At 38.0% G+C, this 25,488-nt stretch overlaps 1 protein-coding gene across 2 annotated transcripts; it reads left to right on the top strand.

The window, feature by feature from the left end:
- The first annotated feature begins 379 nt into the window (after window positions 1-379).
- Window positions 380-25,488, top strand: ndst1a (N-deacetylase/N-sulfotransferase (heparan glucosaminyl) 1a). 2 transcript variants are annotated; one of them, XM_081383085.1, is made up of 16 exons: window positions 380-582; window positions 13,043-13,868; window positions 14,720-14,848; window positions 14,921-15,265; window positions 15,639-15,726; window positions 16,302-16,456; window positions 16,561-16,746; window positions 18,595-18,723; window positions 20,121-20,303; window positions 20,642-20,738; window positions 21,497-21,620; window positions 22,524-22,698; window positions 23,107-23,277; window positions 23,376-23,485; window positions 23,747-23,849; window positions 24,472-25,488. In XM_081383085.1, the coding sequence occupies exons 2-16, from the start codon at window positions 13,350-13,352 to the stop codon at window positions 24,589-24,591; spliced, it is 2,634 nt and encodes an 877-aa protein (XP_081239211.1). In that variant the 5' UTR covers window positions 380-582; window positions 13,043-13,349; the 3' UTR covers window positions 24,592-25,488. The 2 variants fall into 2 exon arrangements, with proteins under 2 accessions (XP_081239211.1, XP_081239210.1); XM_081383084.1 differs by lacking the exon at window positions 380-582 and having other exon boundaries at window positions 13,205-13,868; window positions 14,720-15,265.

Genomic DNA, 25,488 nt, shown 5'->3' with positions numbered 1-25,488 from the left:
AATAGTGTTCACCACAATAATAGACTGTAACCAGAAATAAGTATATAAATGGCTGCTATTTTGCATACGTTTATTAGTAATTGCGAAAGAAAGAAAGAAAGAAAGAAAGAAAGAAAGAAAGAAAGAAAGAAAGAAAGAAAGAAAGAAAGAAAGAAAGAAAGAAAGAAAGAAAGAAAGAAAGAAAGAAAGAAAGAAGAGGTTAAGAATGAAAAGTCAGTAGGCCTGTAATTTCTTCATTCACTGTGACCTATACCTGCACCAGATTGTATTATCGCTCACTGAGCGTTAGTCGTCGCTCTATAACGCATTAGTAAGTGTGTGTGTGTAGACTATATGTGTGTGTTTGTCGCCCTCTATCACCGAACGCTTGTAAGGCGTCAGTCCAGCGCACATGTGTTTCACTCAGCTGGTGTCTCTCTGCGCTCGAGACGCGCTCCGCACCGGAGGAGAACCGGAGTCACCGGACGGCCGAATTTACCGGACCACCGTGAGAACAGCATCACAGGACGAGCGGTGAAGGACTGACGCAGGACACGCGCTCGGACGCGTTCAGCAACGCTTCTTCTGCTGTGTGTGAATCAGGTGAGAGAGGAAATCTGCTGCATGTTCTCACACTAAACAACGGCCTTATATAAAGACACTCTGTGCATTAGACACTGTACTGTTACTGTACCAGTGATGATGGGTTCACACTGCACCTGTTGTTAGTGCATCAATCAGTGTTCAGGATGTTTACAGTCATATTTAGTATGTTTTTCTGTAGTTTGGTGTTTTTTAGTGGATGTATGAATTCAGTTCCCCTCAGATTTCTGTGTAACCCAAACAATACTTTCTGGACCCTTTCTGTATTTGTGCTGTATTTCAGCAGTGGTAAATCATGGTGTATTTGATGTTTTGCTGTACTAGCCTACATGCATTCATGAGTCTTCAAACAGTCCTGATTGAATAACTCATCACATGATGGTAAATTGCATTATTAGGGTTAATTGTGTGTGAAATCTGATTTACAGTAGATTCACTGGACAATCACATGACAGAGAAAAATTCAAATGGAAAAAACTGAATCTGGGACAAAACAAAACAGATTTCATACACTCTTCATTATTCAATATCTTATACGGCTCAACAGTGTTAAAGATCACTGATCGTACAGTGAAACCTCTTTAGTAATGCATGGTTTTTGTATTGAATCTATAGTCTGTAAACACTCAAAAATCAAACCCATGTGACAGTTTCATGTCATTTGTAAGGCTTCTGGTAAAAAGTGCATTGTCTACAGGTTTCTTTACACGTGCGCGGGCAGAGTCTTTGAAGAAAAGTATAATAAAACATGGGAAATGAGTTTTGAGGATGTTTAGCTCCTCTCTGTTCTAAGACTCTTGAATCAGCTGAATCATGTTCTTGATTTTAAAGGATTAGTTCACCCAAAAAGGAAAATTCTGTCATTATTTACTCACCCTCATGTCGTTCCAACCCCGTGAGACTTTGGTTCATCTTCGGAACACAAATGCAGATATTTTTGCTGAAATCTGAGAGCTTTAAAAAAGAAAAGTATTCTCATCGCTTCATAACATTAAGGTTGAACTACTGTAGTCACCAGGACTATTTTATTTAACAATGTTTTTACCACGTTTTTGGGCCTTTTTAAAGTTGCAATGACTTCGCTGTCAGAGGAGGGACAGAAAGCTCTCAGATTTCATCAAAAATATCTTAATTTGTGTTCCGAAGTTGAACCAAAGTCTTACGGGTTTGGAACGACATGAGGGTGAGCAAATGATGACAGAATTTTCATTTTTTTTCACATCCTTTAATCTACTCATTTCAGCAGGTATGATTAACCAATTACCATAACCATATTCAAATCCTTGAGTATGGTTAGGTCGAGCGGTTGGTTTGGGTTTGGCTTCAGCAAATATCACCTCTGTATAAAAAACGATTCAGTCTGTGAGATGTTCTAGTTAATGTGTGTGTGTGTGTTTGCATGTGACCCATGAACTCCGTCCACTTCACAGCTGTCGTGTAGCGTAAAGGTTATTTTTAGCTGAACTGACGCCTGTTGTGTCTTTTCCTGATTTTTTGGGGTCTTCAGAGCTGATGTAAGGGGCTGATTGTCGATTTGTCTTGATTAGATTAGTTCTCGATTGATTAGTTGATTGATTGTGTTTCCAGTGGCATCAGAGTCAGAAAGATTCAGTCTAAATCAGATCAGATGCTTTCCTGAAGGGCTGCATGAGTAATTGAAATAAAACAGAAATCGTGAAAAAAAAAAAAAAAAAACTAAGGCTGTAATTTTACAGTTGTAATGTAAAAATAAAATGACTATTATTATATTATTTCTCTTAAATGCATCTGACTGTCTGTACAAAGAGTCGCATGATCAGTGACACAGAAATAGAGCACTGAAATGAATTTTTCATGACATTATTTTTGTTTTAAATTATTCAAACACACGGTCTGTTTCCTTTTATGATTTGTGTATTTCACAGTGAAATTTTACAAATTAATAATTAAATTTGTTTTATAATTTATACAATTCTTTTAGTAGTAATTTATTATTATTTATTCAGAATTTATAATTTTTTTATAGCCATATTGATAAAAAAGCTCAGCAAACCTAGAATTTATTTTTAAATTCTATTTTAAATCACTATTTTTTATCTGAAAAATTACAATTAGATTTTTTTCCCTAATTTGTGCATCCCTAGTTTTTAGTATTAAAATGCACAAATCCCCATTTAAACTGAATGCAGTGTGCAAATTAGGCATCATTTGGGGGGTTGTTAATTTAATGAATGACTTTGTGCATGTACATCATCATTGTTTTGTCTCCTCTTTACGATACAACAACCGTGTGCATGTTTCAGAGAGTCATTCTGTAGTCCTGCTCTGTCAGAGATCTCATGTCTTTGAGATGGAGATTCAGTCAATCAGGATGATGATCGTCCTGACTCCTGCAGATCGTGAGCTTCTTTAACACTTTAAATCACTGCTGCATAACGAGTTACCATCTGTGTTGAAACACAAACACTGGCATTTGTCAGGACGCAACAAACCGTTTATTTATTTTGTCCTGAGGAGAGGCAGGTTGGCAGCTGTCGTTTGGCAGAGAGTGATGGATTGTGGGTAATTTGACTCTGAAATCTTCATCTGCTCAGTGGGGTCTCATTTTGGACGATGTCATCACTCAAACTGTTTGCCCTTAAGGTGAGCAGGAGGAACCCCAACACACACACACACACATATATGTATATATACATAAAAGAAACCAGAAGCATTCAAAAAGTCTGTGGTTGGCAAATAATTTGGCAACTTTCTGATTTAATGCAGTTATTTGTTCATGCAAATTGTATTATCAGCAAAATGGAAGAACATCTGACCGTCTGTACAGTAACATGATCAGTGACATACATTTACTTTCATTTGATTAGTCATATAGTAATATTGATAAATAAAACTTAGCTAATTTCCTTGTTTATACCAAAAAAAATCCAATGTTCATTGAATAAACACTGTAAATATAATTATAATATATATATATATATATATTAGACGGAAGGAGTGAGAAATGTGTGTGTGTGTGTGTGTGTATATACTACTGTATATAATAGATACACACAGTATGCGCTCAGAGAGAGATTTCTTTAATTGTTGTTTTGCGTCCTTTTAACATTAGAATTTTTAGTTCTGTGGATTTGGGTTTTTAATTGTAAAATGTCTTTAACATTTGATCATGTTTTTGCATATTTTTAGCATGAAGTAAACTCTTTGTACTATGTATGCAGTGTGTCATTCTGAACATGTCATTTTGCTCTGCATTGGTATCGGTATTGTTGTCTTGTTTTCCAGTTCAAATATCTGAACATTCTTAAATCAAGATGCATTTCATTGAGATGTAAAATTACGTCAGATATTAAGTCTTGTTTTCTAAAAAATGAATCAAAATAAAGCAAGTTTTTGCTTTAAAAAATATCTGCCAATGGGGTCCAAAAAATAAAGGGAAACTAGATTTTTTTTCTTACCCCGTTGACAGTTATTTATTCTTGTTTCATCATAACTCATTTCATTTTTATCAATTTTCAAGACTAAAACACTGGTCGGTCCCGTGTAATGTGTGTGTTGGAGCGGCACAGAACAGACATTAATCAATCTGTCGGGCAGGTGGAGAGAGAGAGCGAGTGAAGGAGAGAATCATGGGAGATGTGTGTCTTCTGCAGAGCTCATTCATCATGCAGTGCCTTGTGGGATATGTGAGGTCACGTGTGTTGTACGTCTCACATCAGAGAGCAGGACGTTACACGCTCGCTTACACACGGATGGCTGATATCTCTCTTTCTCACTCCTTCTGCCTGACTGACACATCTCCCTCTGATATATTCCTGTCAGTGTCCCTGAGTCTGTTTTGAGTCGATATTGATTTGAAAATGATTTTGAATAGCGTTGTTAAAGGCCTGGAAATACTGCACTAAATGGCTTGACAAGTCCAGTTCTCCTACCTGTGTTGACATTCAGAGAATTAGTTAATAAATGGACAATAGACCTTAGTTAATAAATGGACAATAGATTTTAGTTTGTCTTAAAAATAAGTAAAATTACAAAATTGGCTGTAATAATTTGTCCATTTTCATATGTTAAACCATCAAGCCATTTCACTTCTCATTACAAGTTTAGGAATTTGCTTTTCCAAATGCTCATTAAAGCGACCCAAACTATTTGATTTTTATTCATATTTGATTTGCATTTGATTTCATATGCGGCAGCATATACTCTTGATTCAATTAATTGTGCAGCCCTATCATTATTTTTGATCCATTTTTCTGGAAGATAAAGATTACAAATTTCAGAAATGCGTTTGTATTCCTGTCATGAAGACCAACAGCAGTTTAACAAACAACTTAAGTAAGAGAACCATTATTGACAATTTGTTGATAATCGAGGGTTTCTTACGTAAAGGTTTTACTGCAACGGAACCCAAGCCCCGCCCCTTATGAATATTTGCATATCATTACCGTCACTTAATATAATAATGATACATCACTGAAGTTGTGTTTAGTCAGCGACACTACAGCCTGGAGTAAGCAAAGACATTTCAGACCCAACAGGTCAGAGGTCACCACACTTAAACTTTAGCAGTCAGCAAAAGACAAAAATTGGCATGAGGGCGGGGCAACCTGTCACTCATATGGGATTAACCAATAGCAAACCACTACCATCCAATCAATTCCTCGTGGACAAAATCAAGCCCCGCATTTAATTTGTTTCTTGTTTGAGAAGCCGTTTTACTCGGTTATACGTCACAGTAGAGAAGAAAAGGCTACCGAGTTTAAATGTTTAATGCTTCTGAAGGGAATATGAAGTGCACTTTCCCTCAAGACTGTGTCCTGCTCTCAGAGGTGTCAGACGACACGGTAGTTTTCAGGATCATGTTACATCATCTGACCCGTTATGAGCTCTCGGCCAATCCAGATGCAGGCTTGGAATCATATTTAGGTGAGAGGTCACAGGGCACAAGAATCATCTGCCGTCCGGCTCAAATCACCAGCCAGCGAGTGTGTGTGTGTGTGTGTGTGTGTGTGCCGATCTCATTACCCACGTGCCCTGTCATTTAAAGAGCAGTCAGTTCAGTCGTCTTGATGGTCCCGTGTGTTCAGAGTGAGTTTCACGACCCCTGTTGAGGTTCCTCGGCATGTAGTTCCTTTAGTTTTGAATTCGTTTTTATTGTAAGATGTAGTTTTCATTTTAATAAATGAATAATAAATTAATATTTTAATAAAATTATTAAATCTGATTAAGAATTAATAATTTTATTGTGTTTGTCATCTTTATTAGTTTTTGTTTTTCAATGTATCTATGTAGTTTTTAATAACTATTTCAGTTTTGGTTATTTTTTGGACATTAAATTAAACTAAAAGATGAGAAAAGTTGCCTTGGCTTCCAGATGAAATAAAATGGGTTTACACTTTTTCAAAATTTCATTTCGGTTAACGTTTCTTTAATTTCAAGTGACAAATGGATTGATGATTTTAGTTTTAGTTAACTATAATAACCCTGGTAGTGAAGCCTTTATTTCACCTCATACCATAACTAACATCAGCGAGAATGAGAAATGAAAGTTTGCCTGAAAATCTCTTTGCTCAGTTCAGTCGTCTTGATGGTCCCGTGTGTCCCGTGTGATACTTATGTGTTAAGTATCAACTTTGTCTCAAATTCACTTTAAGACTAAAATCTATAAATGGTTTGCTCTTGGATGCATTTAATGAGAAACGTTTGAGTTCATAGTGAGATCTCTGACTTTTGATTGCATAGAAACACCTGAGAAGCTCCAATTAGTTTTTGGTAATAAAATATAAATATGCTGTAAGTATTACATGAAAAACTTGCATAAAAATGGGAAAAGTCCTTGGAAACTGAAATAAGTTTAAGTTGACATACTTAAATTATTAAAACAAACTGAAATAAAAAAAAGAATGCTATGTAGAAATATAAAAACTCCATCCAAAAAAAAAATATGACGAGAACAATAAAATGACTAATACTCGCAATCAAATTAAGTTGCAATTAACTAAAAATATAAACAAAAGCTAATTCAAAGTGAATTAAAATAACACTGGCATTTAATATACAAGAAATGTGTGTGTGTGTGTGTGTGTGTGTGTGTGTGTGTGTGTGTGTGTGTGTGTGTGTGTGTGTGTGTGTGTGTGTGTGTGTGTGTGTGTGTGTGTGAGCAGCGTTGAGTTTCTCTCAGCTTATAGAGCAAACACTCATTATCATGTGGTTTTTGTAAGCCTGAAGCACATTGTTGTCGACTGAGAAGAGGAAAGCGTGACGTGACCTGCTGATCCTCTCTCTGGAATAAAAGACTAGATGTTTCACTAGTTCTGATTGGCTTTATATCAAAACCAAGTGAGCTGTCTACATAGGCAGGATTTGAAGACATCATAGGTGCTCCTTGCTCCTTTTTGGTGAATTGCAAGGAAACCAATGGGGCTCAATTTGACCCAACAACACTAAAGTTGTACCCAGTTTTTGACACAACAGGAGTTAAATAATGGATGATCAGTAAACTTCTCTCTATTTCCAGCATGGCTGTTTGACCAGCTTATGAATTGCTTCCATTTGTTTAGTTGTGGTGCCGCTTTTGTGATACTGTAAGTGTGTTTAGGAAAGATTTGTTCATATGGTTTGAAATTAAAGAGTCGCTCATTTTCCATCTGAGAGATTCAGTTTTCAACTCGTGCCTACAAAGCTGTTGTTGAGCACAAACGCAGAGCTCTTAATGAGCTCGTGTAAAATCAATCCCGTACAGTCATCGGTGAACACGTGTAATAACCGTCTCAGCGGGGCTCATTATCTCATATTAAGCTGAGGTCATTACTGCCCTCTGTGTTTAATGGGTCTCATGCAGCACTTCGTTATGAGGTTTCACTCGCTGAAAGTGTTTGACCACAGGCACAGACCTTTAAAAAGCGTTTGACCGTGTTCTTCACTGGCTTTTTTATTGCATAGATATATGCATGTTCACTGCCGTTCAAAACTTTGCTCACCAAGTCTGCTTTTATTTAATCAAAATTACAGTAATGTTGTGAAAATATTATTACAATTTAAAATAACTGATTTCTCTATATTTTAAAATGTTATTTATTCCTGTGATGCAAAGCTTCAGTGTCACATGATCCTTCAGAAATCATTCTAATATGCTGATTTGCAGCTCAAGAACTTATTATTATCATTTATTATTATCATTATTTAATTATATTTTAGGATTCTTTGAAATATAGAAATTTAAAAGAACAGCATTCATTTAAAATCTTTACAGTCACTTTTGACCACTTAAATGCATCCTAGCTGAATAAAAGTATTAATTTCTTAAAAACATCTTATCTCACTCCTAACATTTGAATGCCAGTAGTAGTGTATGTAATATCTGCAAATATTATTTGTAAATAATAATGTCTGAATTTAAGGAATTATCTAAAGGTAAATGCTCCATCAGCAGCATATGTGACATTGATTCCTACAGAAAATAATTCCCTACATTTATAAAAACATAAAAAAAATAGCATTTAAAAGCAAAAATTTCAAAGCAGAATGCATTTTTGTTAAAACACATAAATTCTAGTGATGCACTGAAATTAATTTTAATCCCAAAAATCCTGAAGAAATGCTTTCTGTTTAGATTACCCTTTATTTCTCTTCTGAAGGCAAAAATAGCATTTTCAGCTGAATATTTTGGTTGGCCTAAATTTAGCCGCATCCCTAATGAGTTCCTCAGTAGATGTGTGTTATTTGAGTTGTAAAGTTGTTTAATTCGTTCTTCTGAAGTGGGACGGCTGTTCTAGGTGGATTTTTACTCAATTAAAAAGTGCTTTGTGGATATTTACTTTATTTTCCTCTGGTGTTCAATCACATTTCAAGTCAGTCAAGTCAAATTTACTTATAGAGAACTTTTTCAAAGCAGCTTAAAAATCCTGGTGTTAATGTTTATTATATCTTAACTTCATGCTTTGTATAGTCACATTTTGCAGATTAGAGCTCGATGATAATAATAGTTACATTTTGAGAAGATACAAGCAATCAGCTATAGTTGAGATTTGTTGTATAGTATATATCAATGTACATGAGTGTACTGTATGTATGTGGATATACTTATAGTAACTATATATGGAGAGCTGGAAGATAATATTTGTTTAGTTAGTTATTGGCTCTGGGTGATTGACCGCAACGTTAAATTCTATAGTGTTTCTAATATGTTAAAGAATATGAAATTTACTCAAAAATATTTAATAATAATATTTTTTATTGACCAGGCCATCTGTAGATTTTGCTGCTGTACTTCTGTTCATCAATGAGACGAGCTTTTGTCATCAGATGATGTTGATGTCAAATAGCTCAATGTTGGCAGATAAATTGGCCTGATCAACATAGAAGTCATAATGGGTTTAATTTATTCTTAGATTATAGATTGTTAGAATTAACTTATTCTTCACCCATTGACTTTAAATCATCTGTGTCTTAAATGCACTTCTGATTTGAAGACATGTAACACTGCAGATCTGATTGAGGTTGTTTTCTGTGATGGGTTTAGGGTTAGGGGAGAGAACAGTTTGTACTTTAAAACAAACATTTATGTCAATGGAAAGTCCTAGAAAACATGGAAACCTAATGTGCGTGTGTGTTCATGTGTGTTTGCCACATGTGTCCTGACAGCTGCTGAATGATTTATATGGGGTGATTTGTGCTTGATGTCCATCCGCTGTAGGATCAAACTCCATGTACAGTCTGTGGTCTCTCCTCCTGGACTCATTCGTTTCCTTTCGTTATTCACTGAATCAAATCTGATCAGGTCTCATATCATCGTCACTGCAGTCCGTGGAAAATCCGACCCGCTGCGACATCAAACACGCCCACACTCACTCCCGAGATCCAAATCTCTATAGTACGTTTCATGAGAGCGTACCTTTCCGTGCATGTTTGATGTTTTTCCAGTTTTTTGATGCATTAACAGGAAAATCAGTCTTGCTGCTGATGAATGCATCATGACTGTACTGCTGCAAAACTCAATTGCATGATAGATTTTAAAATGTATAGATTCAAAATATTAATTTTTACCTTGTTTAGATTTAAAAGTGGCATCTTCTGAGGCACATGTGGTGTTTGCCAGCGCAGAACTCACTGGGATGTGGATCATTACCAGCAAGATGCTTCAAAGTGCTTTCTACATGTTTATCATTTCACATGTCCCTAATCAGAAAAACATCTAGTTCATATTGTCATGAACACCATAAAAGCACTCTTCAAGAACTGATTATATCTGTAAATTCTATCATCTTGGCCAGCGCCGTCACACTTGCTCAGAGCAACTGAAGTGATTATTGACTGAGTCTCTTAGTTTGATTGCAGTTGATGTCTGGATTGCGACTGCTGCTAAAAGCAGGGCTGAATGAACCGGCTCGTCATTGTGTTCAGAGAAACCCACAAACCCCAGAGCTGCCAAACGTGATAAATGAGCAGCCGCTCTGCCCTTCAGGTCTCTCATTGGCTGTCTCCAGGGGAATCTGCGCTGTTTGTTCCTGTAGCATATCCAATAAAATAAACACGCGTGTGTTGGTGTAATAGGGGTTCATGTGTGGGTCGATGGGGTTGAATTAAGCGTGTTGTGTTCACGTGAGGTGTGTCGTACATGGCCTGAGGTGTTACTGTTAATTCTCTCATCATGGATGTGTCACTCATGAGTGTGTTCCCGCTGATGATGTCTGATGACCTCGTCCTCTCGAGCCGCTCTCTGGGGTTCTGCTTCAATCATCACTCCCACTTCTGACTTCATAATTGAAGTCTTTTATGTCAGGGATCCGTCACAATCAGAATGTTGTTCCCAGAATGAGGTCATGAGGCAGAATATGGGTTAGATAGTGATGTTCAGAAGAATGTTGCAGGGTATCCTTTTCCTGTAGCTCAAACAGTAGAGCGTTGGCGCTTGCAACGCCAAGGTCATGGGTTCGATTCCCAGGGAAAGCTTTAGCTAATACTAACCATGAACAACTATTCATTGTTATTTCATGTCAGCTCAGGGCCATTAAAAGTCACACACAACTTTAAAGCTACACTGTGTAATTTTTTAAGTTGATTCTTAGCAAAAAACACTTTGTTCTTTCAAAATGATGTGTGCTCATTAATGTGTAATTACTTCTACCAACTAATCAAGTATTCTCGTAAGCGTAGAATCTGCCATTTAGAGTACATACGAGCGAGTCGCTCGAATGGCGGCAGCCATGTTGCGCCTCCATCTTGAAAATACATTAGCCAAAGAGGGACATACCTGGAAATTCAAGCTTCGCCTTTCGCGTTTTTACACTCAGTGGCACCGTGACGAATGCGAGGGGGAGATTACTCGCGACTGCCGGCAGATTTGAAATGATACGGCCACCGTAGGAGTTAAAAAGCCCTCGGAATGGGAGGGGCTGGAAAGTAATATTCAGTTGGTAGTCATAAACAATTTCACCGTGAGATGGAAGAAAATCCTACACAGTGTAGCTTTAATGATGGTTATTGGAGGAATGTGTCACAAAAGTGCATCACACTGAAGCTAAATGATGCTAAAATAATGGTAGGAGTCAAAGTTGACAGTACCTTAAGCCACTTTTGTGTCTCTAGAACTAAGTTCTGACTAATCTAAAACAGATTTATGAATCAGCCCATGCAATTAAAGTAGAATTTTCATTCACAGTTTCCATTGTGAGTTCCAAAATTCTCATCAGGAGTTCCAAAATAGATTTGTAGATTTCATCAGAATCCCGCAGTGAACTCTGGTTGAATCCAGTCCGATTGAGTCCCAGCGAAGGTCTCCATTCTGTCACACCGTTTCCACGGCCTTCATGCAGCGTTTCCATGGAGAGCTGGCGGTTGCTACGGAGCGTCGTTTGTTAGTGTCAGTGTGTGGGGCTGCGTGAGGATTCCTGGTGACCCGAGGGTTCGGCTGGCCTCTTCTCACAATGGGCCGACCCGTTCCAGAGTCCCAGCGCTGCTTTTGTTGCCACACTCATATATCAAATGCATTCTCCTGCCAGCGGCTCCAACTATTCTTCTCAAACTCTCACACACTCACATCAAAGGCCCAGTGGGGACGTTCTGTGAGTTCGACACATGCAAGTGCTGCAAAATGAGAACAAGCCCCACTCAACTTCTGTTCTGTGTGTGTGTGTGCACTTGTATCTTTCTTCTCCTATCTGTCTGAATGAGAAAAATCATAATTTCTCATGTCAAAATGTCAGTGATTGGTTACGCCGCTAAACCGAAATATTGAATTAATTGTAAAGTTTTAATGTGCGTTTTATCATGCATGTTCACATGATTTATATGGTAACACTTTACAATAAGATCCCATTAGTTAATGTTAGTGAATGCATTAGCTAATACTAACCATGTTCATTGTTAGTTAATGTCAGCTCAGGGCCATTAAATAATTTTAACAGACACAACTTTTGATTTGAGTAAATTATGAAATTGCCATTACTAAAGATTAATTAATGCTTTAGAAGTATTTTTCATGTTTACTAATGTAGTTAACTAATGTTAACAAATGGAACCTTATTGTAAATGTTACAGTTTTTCTGTTGGATTTTGCTGTTCATTTGTTGTTGATTACATTAAATTACAAACTAAAAAGCTGCAAACTCTGTGAGCACACTTACTCGTGTGCTAAATACACTGCAGTTTTTATCAAACAGAATTAATATAGACTTCTAGTCTACATCAGACGTGTGTGGCGAGTTGCAACACATCACAAATTAATTGCTCTCTTTATAATCAACATAACTTGATGGGCCGGTACAGTTGACGTGGTATAATCTCCTCGGTTTATGAAACACACCAACTTGTTTTATTCACCTAGTCGTTCTTCAGTCAAATGAATTTACTTAAATATCATATTCATTTTTTGCATTGAGTATGTATTTGTTTTTAATTTAAATAAGATTCTGGCTATTCGAGCAGCTCATGTCCAGCTAATTCAAGCCATCTTTTGTTTCTGATCATACCACGTTCATCCATTGACATGCAGCTTTTTTTGCATCTTGATCATTTGTTTTCATCGACTGTCTTCAGCTGAAACTTCTCTCTGAGTTTGTGGATGAATCTGATGGGTATTTTTAAACCCACTGAGAATCAGGACACAATTTCACAGCCCCGTTGAAGCACGCCCCGTCAAAAGACAGTGTGAAATCTATGCAAATTCAGCCCGAATAGTTCCTGAAACCCGCCGAGAACAAACCCATCAGTCCACAGCGACCCGCTGCCGTCCAGAACCGCTTCACTCCTGCCGAGTGTCTGAACTCACTGTCTCTAATCTGACACTGATATTCCTCCTCATGCCCTGAGCGCGGTGTCATCGCCACCAGAGTAGTGTGTGTGTGTGTGTGTGTGTGTGTGTGTTCCTCTCAGTAACTCAAACACACACATAGTTGCAACAATGCATAGTTACATTATTTGCATCTCAACTAAATGTAGATTCTTTCTTTTAAATATTTTTTCCTGACATATTTGTGTGCAGGTGTCTACTGGGATCCATAGCAATGATTGTCGGTGATTCACAGCAGAGCCGGCCTCCGTCAGCTGTCCGTGACCAATCAAGAGCCTCAGAGTGAGCAAGAGGGCGGAGCCAGTCTGATGATGGACAGACAAATCATCCACTCGAGTTTAGAGCCCCGCCCCCTCTCTCCGCCTCAGCAATGGTCACATAGAAGCACAGAGACATTTCTGTGTCATGTTCCTCTCGTTTTACTTCCCCGAAAGAACGTGAACATGTAGATTGAACTTCAGTTTTCCTTCTTTTAGCTGTTTGTTTGTTTATTTGTGTGATGCCCAGCGTGCTCCGCCTGCGCCGTCTCGTTCGCCAGGTGCCGCTACAGACCAGCCTCATCTTCCTCTTCTTCCTCTGCGTTCTCAGCGTGTTTCTCTCTTCCTACTTCCTGTACGCTGTCAAACGAGAGCTCGAACCGTCGGTCACAGCAGGGCATGCAGCGGTTGACCTCTACGTGACCTCTTCTCGACCACTCCCCTTTCTTGCTGGAGGGGGCGGGACATTGCCGTCTGATGGCTATCGGTCGGATCCGGTCGTGTTGGTGTTTGTGGAGAGTCAGTATTCGCAGCTCGGCCAGGAGATCGTGGCCATCCTGGAGTCTGCGCGATTCCGGTACCGGACGGAAATTTCTCCTGGAAAAGGGGACATGCCCACGTTAACGGATGGACAGCGGGGCCATTTTGTGCTGATCGTGTATGAAAACATCCTGAAGTACGTGAACATGGACGCCTGGAATAGGGAATTACTGGACAGATACTGTATTGAGTTTGGAGTCGGAATTATCGGCTTCTTTAAGGTAAGCGACTCTATACCAGTTTCACACACTCACTCATCAGCGTTTATATGGAATTCCAAAGCTGCCAAAACAATAAAAAAAAAACATTAATAAATATTTGAATAAATGTAAAAAAAAAGTAAAGTATTTATACTTTTATTTCCTTATTTATGTAAAATTGTATTTTTTTTCAACATATTTATTTATGTATTCATTTATTATTTTGGCAGCTTTGGAATTCCATACATTTCAACTTCCTACTTGGAAAAGTGCATTGTTGTAACCAGTGAAATTTATTACACATGGAGAAAGTGAATCGATAGTCTCAAAGCCACTGGCAGCAGACGGGACAAATCTAAGATGTATGATATAAGATTTAAGATAGTACCTGCCATCCAATAATTACAAAAAGCTTTGTTACTTTTGATATAAAGCTAAGTCTCAACTTTAAAATCTGTTGATTTTATTAAGAAATTCAAACAATAAATGTCGTTTCGAGGCTCTTTAATACATCGTAACAGATCACAGATCAAACACACGTGAACTGATCATCTCGTCTGCTTTACTACTGGTTATAGCACCAAATAAACATGGGTGAACATCAGAAGAAATGTTGAAAGATACAATACAACTTATTGAAATTAATCCTCTCTCATGTAATCACTCAACCAGTGTTTTAACCAGGGAAAGATGTCAATAAAACATACATACATTCATATATATATACATATATGATTTGATTATAATGTTCCAATTTATTCATTATTTTCTGAGTGTCTTGCACTATGAATATATCCCACATCTGACTTTGTTTGTATGGAAGCAGCATGTATATCAGATCATCTGATGTCACTTCCTGTCTGTCCCGTTAGGCCAATGAGAACAGTCTGTTGAGTGCGCAGCTGAAAGGATTTCCTCTGTTCCTGCACTCCAACCTGGGACTGAAGGACTGTACGGTCAACCCTAAATCCCCTCTGCTTCACGTCACTCGAGCACAGCAGGTCAGACGAGCTTTCAACGCTCATCAGCTGAAGTTTAACTTAAATAAAGCGTTCTCTGTGTCTCTGTGTCAGGTGGTCCGCGGTCCTCTTCCCGGGGATGATTGGACCGTCTTCCAGTCCAATCACTCCACCTACGAGCCGGTCCTGCTGGCCAAAACCCGTTTCTCGGAGAGCGCTGGGCTCGCTGCTCTTCTGCACACCTCTGTGGTGCAAGATCTCGGGCTTCACGACGGGATCCAGAGGGTCCTGTTCGGACACAACCTCTCCTTCTGGCTCCACAAGCTGGTGTTCGTGGACGCCGTGTCCTTCCTCACTGCGAAGAGACTGTCTCTGTCCCTGGACCGCTTCATACTGGTGGACATCGATGATATATTTGTGGGCAAGGAAGGGACCAGGATGAAGGTGTCGGATGTGAAGGTGCGTTAAAGAGATCGACTCAAACATCTGCTTTTGTTTAAGCTTTTTGTCACTATTAGAAGAAAAGTGTGGGGAAAAAAAGCATGGAAACTAAGGGAAGATCGAGAGAATGGATTTGGGTAATCACAAGCCAAATTACAGCTGGAATCTAAAGCTAAATATTATTCAGTGGCTTATTTATTTTGTTTTTTTTAATGCAACACAAAAAATATATTTCATATCTAATGAAAATATGTCTGGATCGTGTGTGTGTGTGTGTGTGTTTACTCTGCTGGAGTTTAGGGACAAAATCATCTTTAGAATGGGGATGTTAATGAATTATGTGTAGATTCGTGAATATCATAAATAGTGTGTGGTGTGTGTATCTTCTCAGGCGTTGGTTGAAACTCAGAATGAGCTGCGGAGGTCGATTCCAGACTTCACCTTTAACCTGGGCTTCTCAGGGAAGTTCTTCCATGCAGGTGAGTGAGAACTGCGCAAGATCCGCTTTTGATGATACAGTATTGATGATATATATGATGCTGAAAATTCAGCTTTGCATCACAGGGATAAATTACATTTTGCAAAATATTGCAATAGAAAATATTTCACAATTGTAACGCAGTTCGTTGTTGCGAGGAGGAGGAGGCGGGAACCATCGAACATTTAAAGACTTTAATAACAAAATAAATAAACAAATACAAAATGAAAGTAAAGACAGTAACCCCTCACGGACGACTGCTGTCACATATAACAAAACAGAAACATAAATCCAGGCCTGTCCTCTCTCGTCCTTCACTGTCGTCGCTCCTCCGTGAGAGATACGAGACCGGTGCGTCGCGCAGGAGTCGCTCATTAGCAATCACGCCACCGGTCTCGCGCCGTACTCGTCCCTCTCGCCACAACAATTATTACAATTTTTATTTTATTTTTGGGATCAAATAAATTCTGCCTTGGTGAACATAAGATACTTCTTTCCAAAACATTCCAAACTTTTTTGACTGTTAAATGAATAAATGTGTGTGCATGTGTACGTGTGTTTGTGTGTGTGTGTCAGGTACTGATGAGGAGGATCTGGGTGATGATCTGCTGCTGTCATACGTTCATGAGTTCTGGTGGTTTCCTCACATGTGGAGTCACATTCAGCCTCACCGCTTCCATAACCAGAGTGTGTTAGCGGAGCAGATGATCCTGAACCGTCGTTTCGCTGAGGTGACACACACACTCTCACACACACACACGGGTCTGGAGTGTTTTATTCCTCTGTCAGTTCTGACTGTCATTCTGTGTTTGTGGCGTTTGATTCTGTCCTGTAGAATCACTCTATCCCGACTCATCTGGGTTACGCAGTGGCTCCTCATCACTCCGGTGTGTATCCAGTCCACATCCAGCTGTACGAGGCCTGGAAGCGCGTGTGGGACATCAGAGTGACCAGCACTGAGGAGTATCCACATCTCAAACCTGCTCGATTTAGACGCGGCTTTATTCACCGCGGCATCAGAGTGAGTGTGTGTTTGTGTGTGTGTATGTTTGTGAGCTCTGCTCATTAATATAAACCCTCATTATGTTTGTTCATATGTGTCAGCAAATGAACAGTTGAACTGATAAATTGACACGGACAAGTGCATACGACTGTCACATTCTGCCCTCAGTGACATTCAGATCTTCACATTGTTATGAAGAGTGACAGCCAGAGCTTTTACTCTCCACTTACTCATCATGCTAGAACGAGTGAATAATGAATAATTTTATTCAACCACACAGGACAAATTACATCATCATGAAAAAATATCAACATAAAATACATAAATGTAATCAACATAAATATTAATTTTGTAATTATAAAATAAAATAAACAAAATGATATACATATTTTATAATTTGGAATTTATTAATTATAAGTTATAAAATAAATGATTTAAATATGTAATAATTATAAATAATTTATAAAATATAACTATTAAAATATTTAATAATTTGAAACAATTATGAAATAATATAAAATATAAATTTATTTGGAATTATCGAATACATACTTTATAAAATAACTAAAATAATTATAAAATGATTGTGTTTCCCAGTGATAATAACCATGAATAATTTTTAGGGGTGTAATGATACCCTAATTTCACGATTCGATACATATCACGATACGATATTATTGTGATACTCCAAGACATATGATAAAAGGTTAAGAAAAAATGTACTGTTGATTAAATGCTAAATTTGATATAACATTGAGGGTGTAAATGAACAGGCTTGGACAATGGTGACACCAGAATAAAAATATTCATGATTCTGAACCTGAAAATACAGGATTATTTTAGACGAATATGCTTGCACTCTGTCACTGGCTAGATATATTTAAAATAATGTAGGCCACTTTTTACTGGTAACATAAGACATTTGGCATTATCAGGACCCACTAATATTCCCCCATTAGTATACATTATATTCAACATAATATATATTGTAGTTTAATGTAGTACTGACTCTGAAAACTTCAATTTTTTCTCACAGGGTAATTTTGATTTTAGGTGAACTATCCACGATACATATTGTTGCATTTTTGTATTGCGATATATTGTGACACGATATATTGTTACACCCCTAATAATTTTGTAATTATAAAATCATTATGAAATAATTCTCATAGTTACTTCATATGTAATAATTATCTTATAATCATGAAATAATATAAATGATAAATTCTAAAATAACTGAATGCAATAATTATACAACTATAAAATATCAAATAAATAAATAATTACAGGTATAAAAATATCTAAAAAATAATTATAAAATAATATTAAATGTTAAATAATTATGAAATAATTGTTTCAGACTTTATTCTTCCTTCAGAGCTCAGCTCAGATCCGATTATTGTTCATGCGCAGCTCTCGTACTCTCCAGCAGAAATGAATGACTTCCAGTGTGTTCAGTCGTTTGTCAGAGATGCTGAAAAGCTTTAAAGCACTCACGGCACAAGACAAGATCTACAATCCCTGTTAATATCAAAGGTGTTTGTTTCATGCAAAGACCAAAAATGAACAATACGGCCCCTGAACCAGGCGTGAAAACAGTCCGCTTGAGAAAACGTCTCAGTTGTGCTTTACTTCAGGAGCAGATTCATATTCTGCTCGCTCTCTTTCTTGCGTTTCATAATGAGTTTGAGCTCCTGAGTTCAGTGTGAGATGTTATGAATATTACATTAGCTCACGTCTATTTATTCCCTCAGTGAGACAGGCGCTGTACTGCATGAGTGTGTGTGTGGCTCTCACATTAAGTCAGGCAGGCAGTGTGTGAATGCAGAACTGATTGGACGTCACATTTGTGTGTGTTTTCATCAGGTGCTGCCCAGGCAGACATGTGGTCTGTTCACACACACCATCTTTCACAAGGACTATCCCGGCGGGCCACAGGAGCTGGAGCGACTCATTGACGGAGGAGAGCTGTTCCTCACCGTCCTGCTCAACCCCGTCAGTCTCTTCTTACACATCAACTCACTGTGTTCATGCGCTTATCGTCAGCAAGACTGGGATATATAGCCATACAAATGTTAATCCTTTTCAGCATTTTGATGACATTCAGTAAACCTCTATTTGAAAAAGTCTTTCATCTGAAAGGAATTAAAAGGGTGTTTTGGGGTTCCCAATCAAAAATGTTTAATACTCACAGTAAAATACACTAATAATGTTAGTGAAATTAATCAAGATATGTTTTTAATAATTGAATTCAAGAATGACTGATGTGTAATATTTTTTATTTATCCAAACAAATGACCTGAAGAAGTTTTGAAGGAAAAATATGATGGGTTTTCCTGTGCTTATCAACGTAAATAATGATTTTTTAATCTTGAAATAATTAATAAGTAAATGAAACCATCATGTAATTATAAAATAACTATAAAATGATTATGAAATAATACTTTATAATTGTTTTAACTCTTTCACCCTTCCATTTGTCCTGTTGTCGACAGACTCGGATGTTTTAAGATATGAAACTTATGGTACAAAGACCTCTTATATGTCAATAGAGTAAGGATTAGATTAATTTTATGTCATGACCCCTTTAAAATCGTACATCTATATTTTTCAGTGTATGAAAATTAAGCATTCACTTTTATTTGAGTGACAAACAAATCGCTGAATCCGAGTTTTGAATTGAAATGGGCAGTTTGAACGGATTTAGAGAAACAAATCAAATTTAATAATTCTTACACTGTTTTTATTACAAAAATGTTATTATGAGAGATGCTATTAAACTTTCTCTGAACACTTTCAAAAGAGTCACGAGACAAGATCATGAAACTAGTTTAAAGGAACACGCCGACTTTTTGGGACTTATTCACCGTATCCCCCAGAGTTAGATAAGTCCATACATACCCTTTTCATCTCCATACGTTGCTTAACTGACGCACCCACTGCTAGCCTAGCTTAGCACAAAGACATGTAAACAGCATGTAAATAGGAAAATGTTGGTGTTATTTTGTCACTTTTGGGAGCATTATGCTAGCTGGAGCCATTTACCTCCAGTCTTTGTGCTAAGCTAGGCTAGCGGTGTGTGCGTCAGACAGAGTTACGGCACGCACGGAGATGAGAAGGGTATGTATGGACTTATCTAACTCTGGGGGATACGGTGAATAAGCTAAAGTCCCAAAAAGTCGGCATGTTCCTTTAACACATGGTACCAGACAGCTATGTAATGAGGTCATGTGACCACAATGTAGCGTTCTACTGTTTTATCATTGCATGCTGTTTACATACTAATTAACAGTGATACATGATCACAGATGGTATAGAATATATTTGGTGCAGAATATTCCAAGTGCAGCCTTAAAAAAGGTTTGATTGGCTGAAGTGTCTTTCTTTCTCAGATTAGCATATTCATGACTCACCTGTCAAACTATGGGAATGACCGTCTGGGATTGTACACCTTCAAACGGCTGCTGAACTTCCTGCTCACACGGACTCATCTGAAACTACAGACGCTTCCTCCAACGCAGCTCGCCGAGAAATACTTCCACCTGTTCCCGTCCGACGCCGAGCCGCTCTGGCAGGTCTGTGTCAATGCAGATTCATTTATAGAGGAGGATTTCAGAGCACAAATATAAATCTACTCAACATTGAACAAAACAAGAAACATGCGTAAAACAAAGATCTATGGTAAAATTAAAAACTGATGCACAATGCAGGATTACAGTTGGAAAATGCAAACTAGTCAAATGAAAATAGTCACAGTCTAGACATCCAAACTGCATTTGAAACATGTGATTCGAAACATGCGTCTCATTTGAATAAAGTCCAGCAGTTCCCAACAATTTGCTCAGTTCTCCTGTCAGTCGCTCAACTCTTTCTCTGTCTCATTGAAATCTCTGCTGTGTGTTCTTGTGTTCAGGACCCCTGTGAGGATAAACGACACAAGGACATTTGGTCAAAAGAGAAAACCTGCGACCGCTTCCCAAAGCTGCTGCTCATCGGCCCTCAGAAGACTGGTGAGGGGCAACAGCGCCATCCCATGGACACATCCAGATCCTGTTACATTTAATCACTACAGTGTGAATAATGAATGAAATATAAAATGGATATATATTGTCAGTGGTGGCTTGTGGGTTTTAAAATAGAGGAGGCACATGAAATTGTATTGTTTTCAGCTTAACTGCTTTAAAATGGCTTTTTTGGTCACTTTTAGATTAAAACAATACACATACAGCAAGAAAATCTAAATATAATTTTACTCATCCTGGGCTATCACTTTAAGCACAAATCCATCATTCTGTCTTTGTAAATGAGCATAAAAGAGCATATTCGGGTGTTTAATGAAGCTGATTGCTGTAGCCGATATCCAACTTCGGCTTGGGGTTTTCCTTCACTTTTAATTTGTAGCTTCTGCTCGAATGGTAGCTTGGTAAATTTGTTGGAAATCTAATATACATTATCTGTACTCTCTATAATTAAAGGAATAATTCACCCAAAAATGAAAATTCTGTCATCATTTACTCACCCTGAAGTTGTTCCAAACCTGTATGAGTTTCTTTCTTCTGCTGAACATATTCTGCTGAAGATATTTTGAAGAACATGGTTAACCGAACAGTTGTTTGGCCCCATTGACTTGAATAGAATGGAAGACAATACTATGGAAGTCAATGGGGTCCATCAACTGTTCGGTCACCAACATTCTTCAAAATATCTTCTTTTTTGTTCAGCAGACGAAAGAAATTCATGGTGCATTTTCTCTTTCTTTGCTTTTCAGGAGCGACGGCTCTCTACTTATTTCTGGGGATGCACCCTGATCTGACCAGTAATTCCCCCAGTAAAGAGACGTTTGAGGAGATTCAGTTCTTCAGCGGGCACAACTATCACCGAGGCATCGACTGGTGAGCGTCAGCAGAGCAACAGACAGCACACACGCTGTTCATCTTCACACTGTTAGAGTCTGTGTATTCATTTCTGTTTTCCTTTGGAACTTTAGAACAATCTTCCTAACATTGTCCGGGAAGCAGACACGCACTGTCAGTTCAAAGCTAGAATAAAAACACATCTCTTTGACCTAGCATTCACATAACACATTGTAGACTTCTATAATTCAATGTTAGGCTGCATAGATTAGGTCAGCCGGAACCGGGAACACTCCCAATCAATCCTGATGTACTTGTTACATCATAAGAAGAATGGCGTCTACGCTAATATTAGTCTCTCTGTTTATCCGAGGTTTACCGCAGTCCGCCGGATCCAGGCCGTATCCAGATCTGATGAAGGACCAGCGCCTGAACGCGGCGACAGCGCAGTCCTGAAGTGTCAACTAGTCCTCTTCCCTTCCCTTTACCTCAGTACAGATAAAATCGTCGGGATAATTCCGGTTCGCGTGGCTACGCAGACGTGACAAAAATTCCTGTACTATAAATTTTTATGGCCAGACAAGTAGTTTATTGAGGATTGATTTGTAAAGAAGGACTACACGCGAACATATTCAAACGCACATACCTTTGGTCTGAACACGTCTGCGTTTTCGCATTTTTGAGGTTTGTGCAGAGATAACGGATAATAGTTTGGCGGCCCCTAAGTTAGTAACTAATGATCATCGCAACGGAAGTGAATCAATCAATCAAAACTAACTTTAGCTGGACAATAACTTTATCCTAGAGCTGTTGTAAAGCCTAAACAATCTGTTACGGTAATTTCCTATTATCTCTGTAAAGCTGCTCTGAAACAATCCATATTGTTAAAAGCGCTATATAAATGAAGGTGACTTGACTTGACTTCCTCCCTCTCTCCTGCAGGTATATGGAGTATTTCCCCCTCCCGTCCAACAGCAGCTCTGATTATTATTTTGAAAAAGGTGCCAATTATTTTGATTCGGTTGTCGCCCCGTCCAGAGCCGCAGCGCTGCTGCCCAGAGCTAAAATCATCACGGTCCTGAGCGATCCTGCGGACCGAGCGTTCGCCTGGTACCAGGTACCTATACACCACTAATCTACCCATTTACCAGACGTTTACTATGGTAACCAACCATTTAGCAGTGGTATTTGTAGTAAAATGGTAGTAATCACAATTAAAATGGTACTTTATGAAAATTAAATGTTTTTGTATGGTATCAGTATTTTTATATAACCATGAATTGTATATAACCACTTAAAATCATGATGCCATACTTATTGTACAGTGAAAATCATAGTATTTTATCAACATTTCTTTGACGAACGTGGTTTGTACTTTAGTCGTTTATTTGTAGTATTTTGGCTATACAATTTCAAATTACAATTTGAACACTCAGTGTAGACTAACAATTCATTATTATTTAAAATGTAAAAAATAATTTTAAATAATAAAATTGTGCTCAAAATATTCTTTTTTTCTCTTCAGCATCAGAGAGCTCATGCTGACCCTGTGGCCCTGAAATACTCGTTCCATGATGTCATTACCGCATCCCACAATGCACCTGTGAAGCTGCAGATTCTGCAGAAGCGCTGCCTGGGTCCAGGGTGGTACGCCACACACCTCAAGCGCTGGCTCGAACACTACCACCACAGCCAGGTCTGTGTGTGTGTGTGTGTGTTTGTTTGAGGATGCATGAATGCATGTTCTAATATAGTGCTTTTCTTTATCATATTTCATGCGTTACACCCTCACAGATTCTGGTTGTGGACGGTCAGACGTTGAAAACAGATCCAGCTTCAGTCATGGAGAAGATCCAGACGTTTCTGGGTTTGGAGAATCGAGTCGATTATCACAAAATACTGGCGTGAGTTTTGAGCTAATATATACACACACACACACACACACATACACACATACATATAGTACACATATATGTGTCTGTGTATGTGAAGAAAGTGACAGGTTAATATTTGGCCTCTATCAGTATCCTGAACTATACATTTTATAACAAATATCAGGAAATTTTTCCAAGCCACAAAGTCATGCGGGATGTTTTAATAACCTTCCTACACTTCATGTTTGTGTCCTGAATATTTTCCCACACTAACTAAATGATGTTTTTCAGGTTTGACCCAAAGAAAGGCTTCTGGTGTCAACTACTGGACGGAGGACAGACCAAGTGTTTAGGGAAGAGTAAAGGACAGAGATACATGGACATGGACACACAGGTACCACACACACACACACACACACACACACCTGAATGCCAGCACAACATTTAGTCAAGTTAAGTCAAATTTAGTTGTTTAACGCTTTTTACAATTCACATAATTTTAAAGCAGCTTTACAAAAAGTCGCACTGTCTATTATGTCTTAGTGCTTTACCATAGAGCAAGTTTTAGGGTTTAGCTATGACGATATAAAAACGATGATACAAGACATCCTAGATCTAGCTATATTGTATTAATAGTGTTGTCTAACACATTTATTAGCGCCGCAGAAACTCAGGTACATGTCTGGGTGTTCAAAGGTAATTAAGAGATTTAAATATTGGTCAGTTTTGTTCTATTAAGAGATTTAAATATTAGTTCAATTTGTTCTATTTGTTCTATTAAGAGATTTAAATATTGGTCAGTTTTTTGTTTAAAGCAAGGTTAAGTGATTCTCAAACCGTATTAATGAAAATGAGATTGGATGTCACAGGTGAGAAGTGATGCTCAAGCACTAATTAATTATAATTTGATTAGAAGTCATTTAAGCAGCTTCTAATTTTAGCAGCATTTAAGCAGTCATTTTTAATTTTAAAAAGACGTAGTGTAAATTCACATTGACTGTTTGCCTCTCTGTCAGTCTCGGGTGTTTCTGAGGAACCACTACAGAGACGGTAACATCGAGCTCTCTAAACTGCTGTATAAAATGGGCCAGACTCTGCCCGGCTGGCTCCGAGAGGAACTCCTCAACATCAGGTAACAGAGTCTCTCGTGATGATGACTGTCACAAACATCTGGAGTGCCAGAAGATCATCCGGACCGGACAACACGTACAGGAGGAACAGTCCAGTTCTGACCTAGACGAGCTTCAGCCGTTTCATCATGCAAACAGTCACTGAAACTAGTATTTAAAGGCCAGTATTTATGAACGAACTGTTATTGACACTGGATCAGACTGTGCTGAACTCATATGAAGATCTGATTTCAGGAAGATCGTCCCACTGAGCTGAGACTGATGCTACAAACTTGTGAACAATTTTTTACTCAAGAAATTTGATACAGACGCAATACAGTTTTATAAAGAAGTCAAAAATCACGACAATGAACTAATATAGACATCTACATTGTTTTTTTTACATTTGTATCTAGTTCTGATTTTGAGGGTTTGTTTGTTTTCTAACATGGACGTCGTTTCACTCACCCTCATGTCTTTCCAAACAGAAGGACCTTCTTTCTTCTGTGATGCTCTAAGAATGACAGAAAAGTACCTGACAGAAGTGTGTGTGATTTGTGCGCTATATTCCAGGTCTTCCTGAAGTCATGTGATGCTTTGAGTGACACAGGCTGTTCATTCTATGAAATATCTTCTTTTGTGAATGACATTACTGTGAGTAAATCATTGTTTTTGGTGAACTATCCTTTTAAATTTGCAGCTCTCAAGCTAAATAGTACAGAACTCTTTAGTTTTTACATCAGCACAGACACTCATTTCTAATGTAGTACAGATGTATTTACCATTTCAAGTGCCATTTAAGTGTTTCTTGTATGAGAACAGCATGTTTTCGTAATGTTATCCTCATTATGGTTGAAACACAAAACTGGTGATTTTATTAGAGGGAATGTGTTATTAAAGCAATAGTTCATCCAAAAATTAAAA

The sequence above is a fragment of the Scardinius erythrophthalmus genome (genome assembly GCF_964197995.2).
Source record: "Scardinius erythrophthalmus genome assembly, chromosome: 13".
NCBI classification, from domain to species: domain Eukaryota; kingdom Metazoa; phylum Chordata; class Actinopteri; order Cypriniformes; family Leuciscidae; genus Scardinius; species Scardinius erythrophthalmus.
This window is presented reverse-complemented; position numbering and strand designations above follow the sequence as displayed.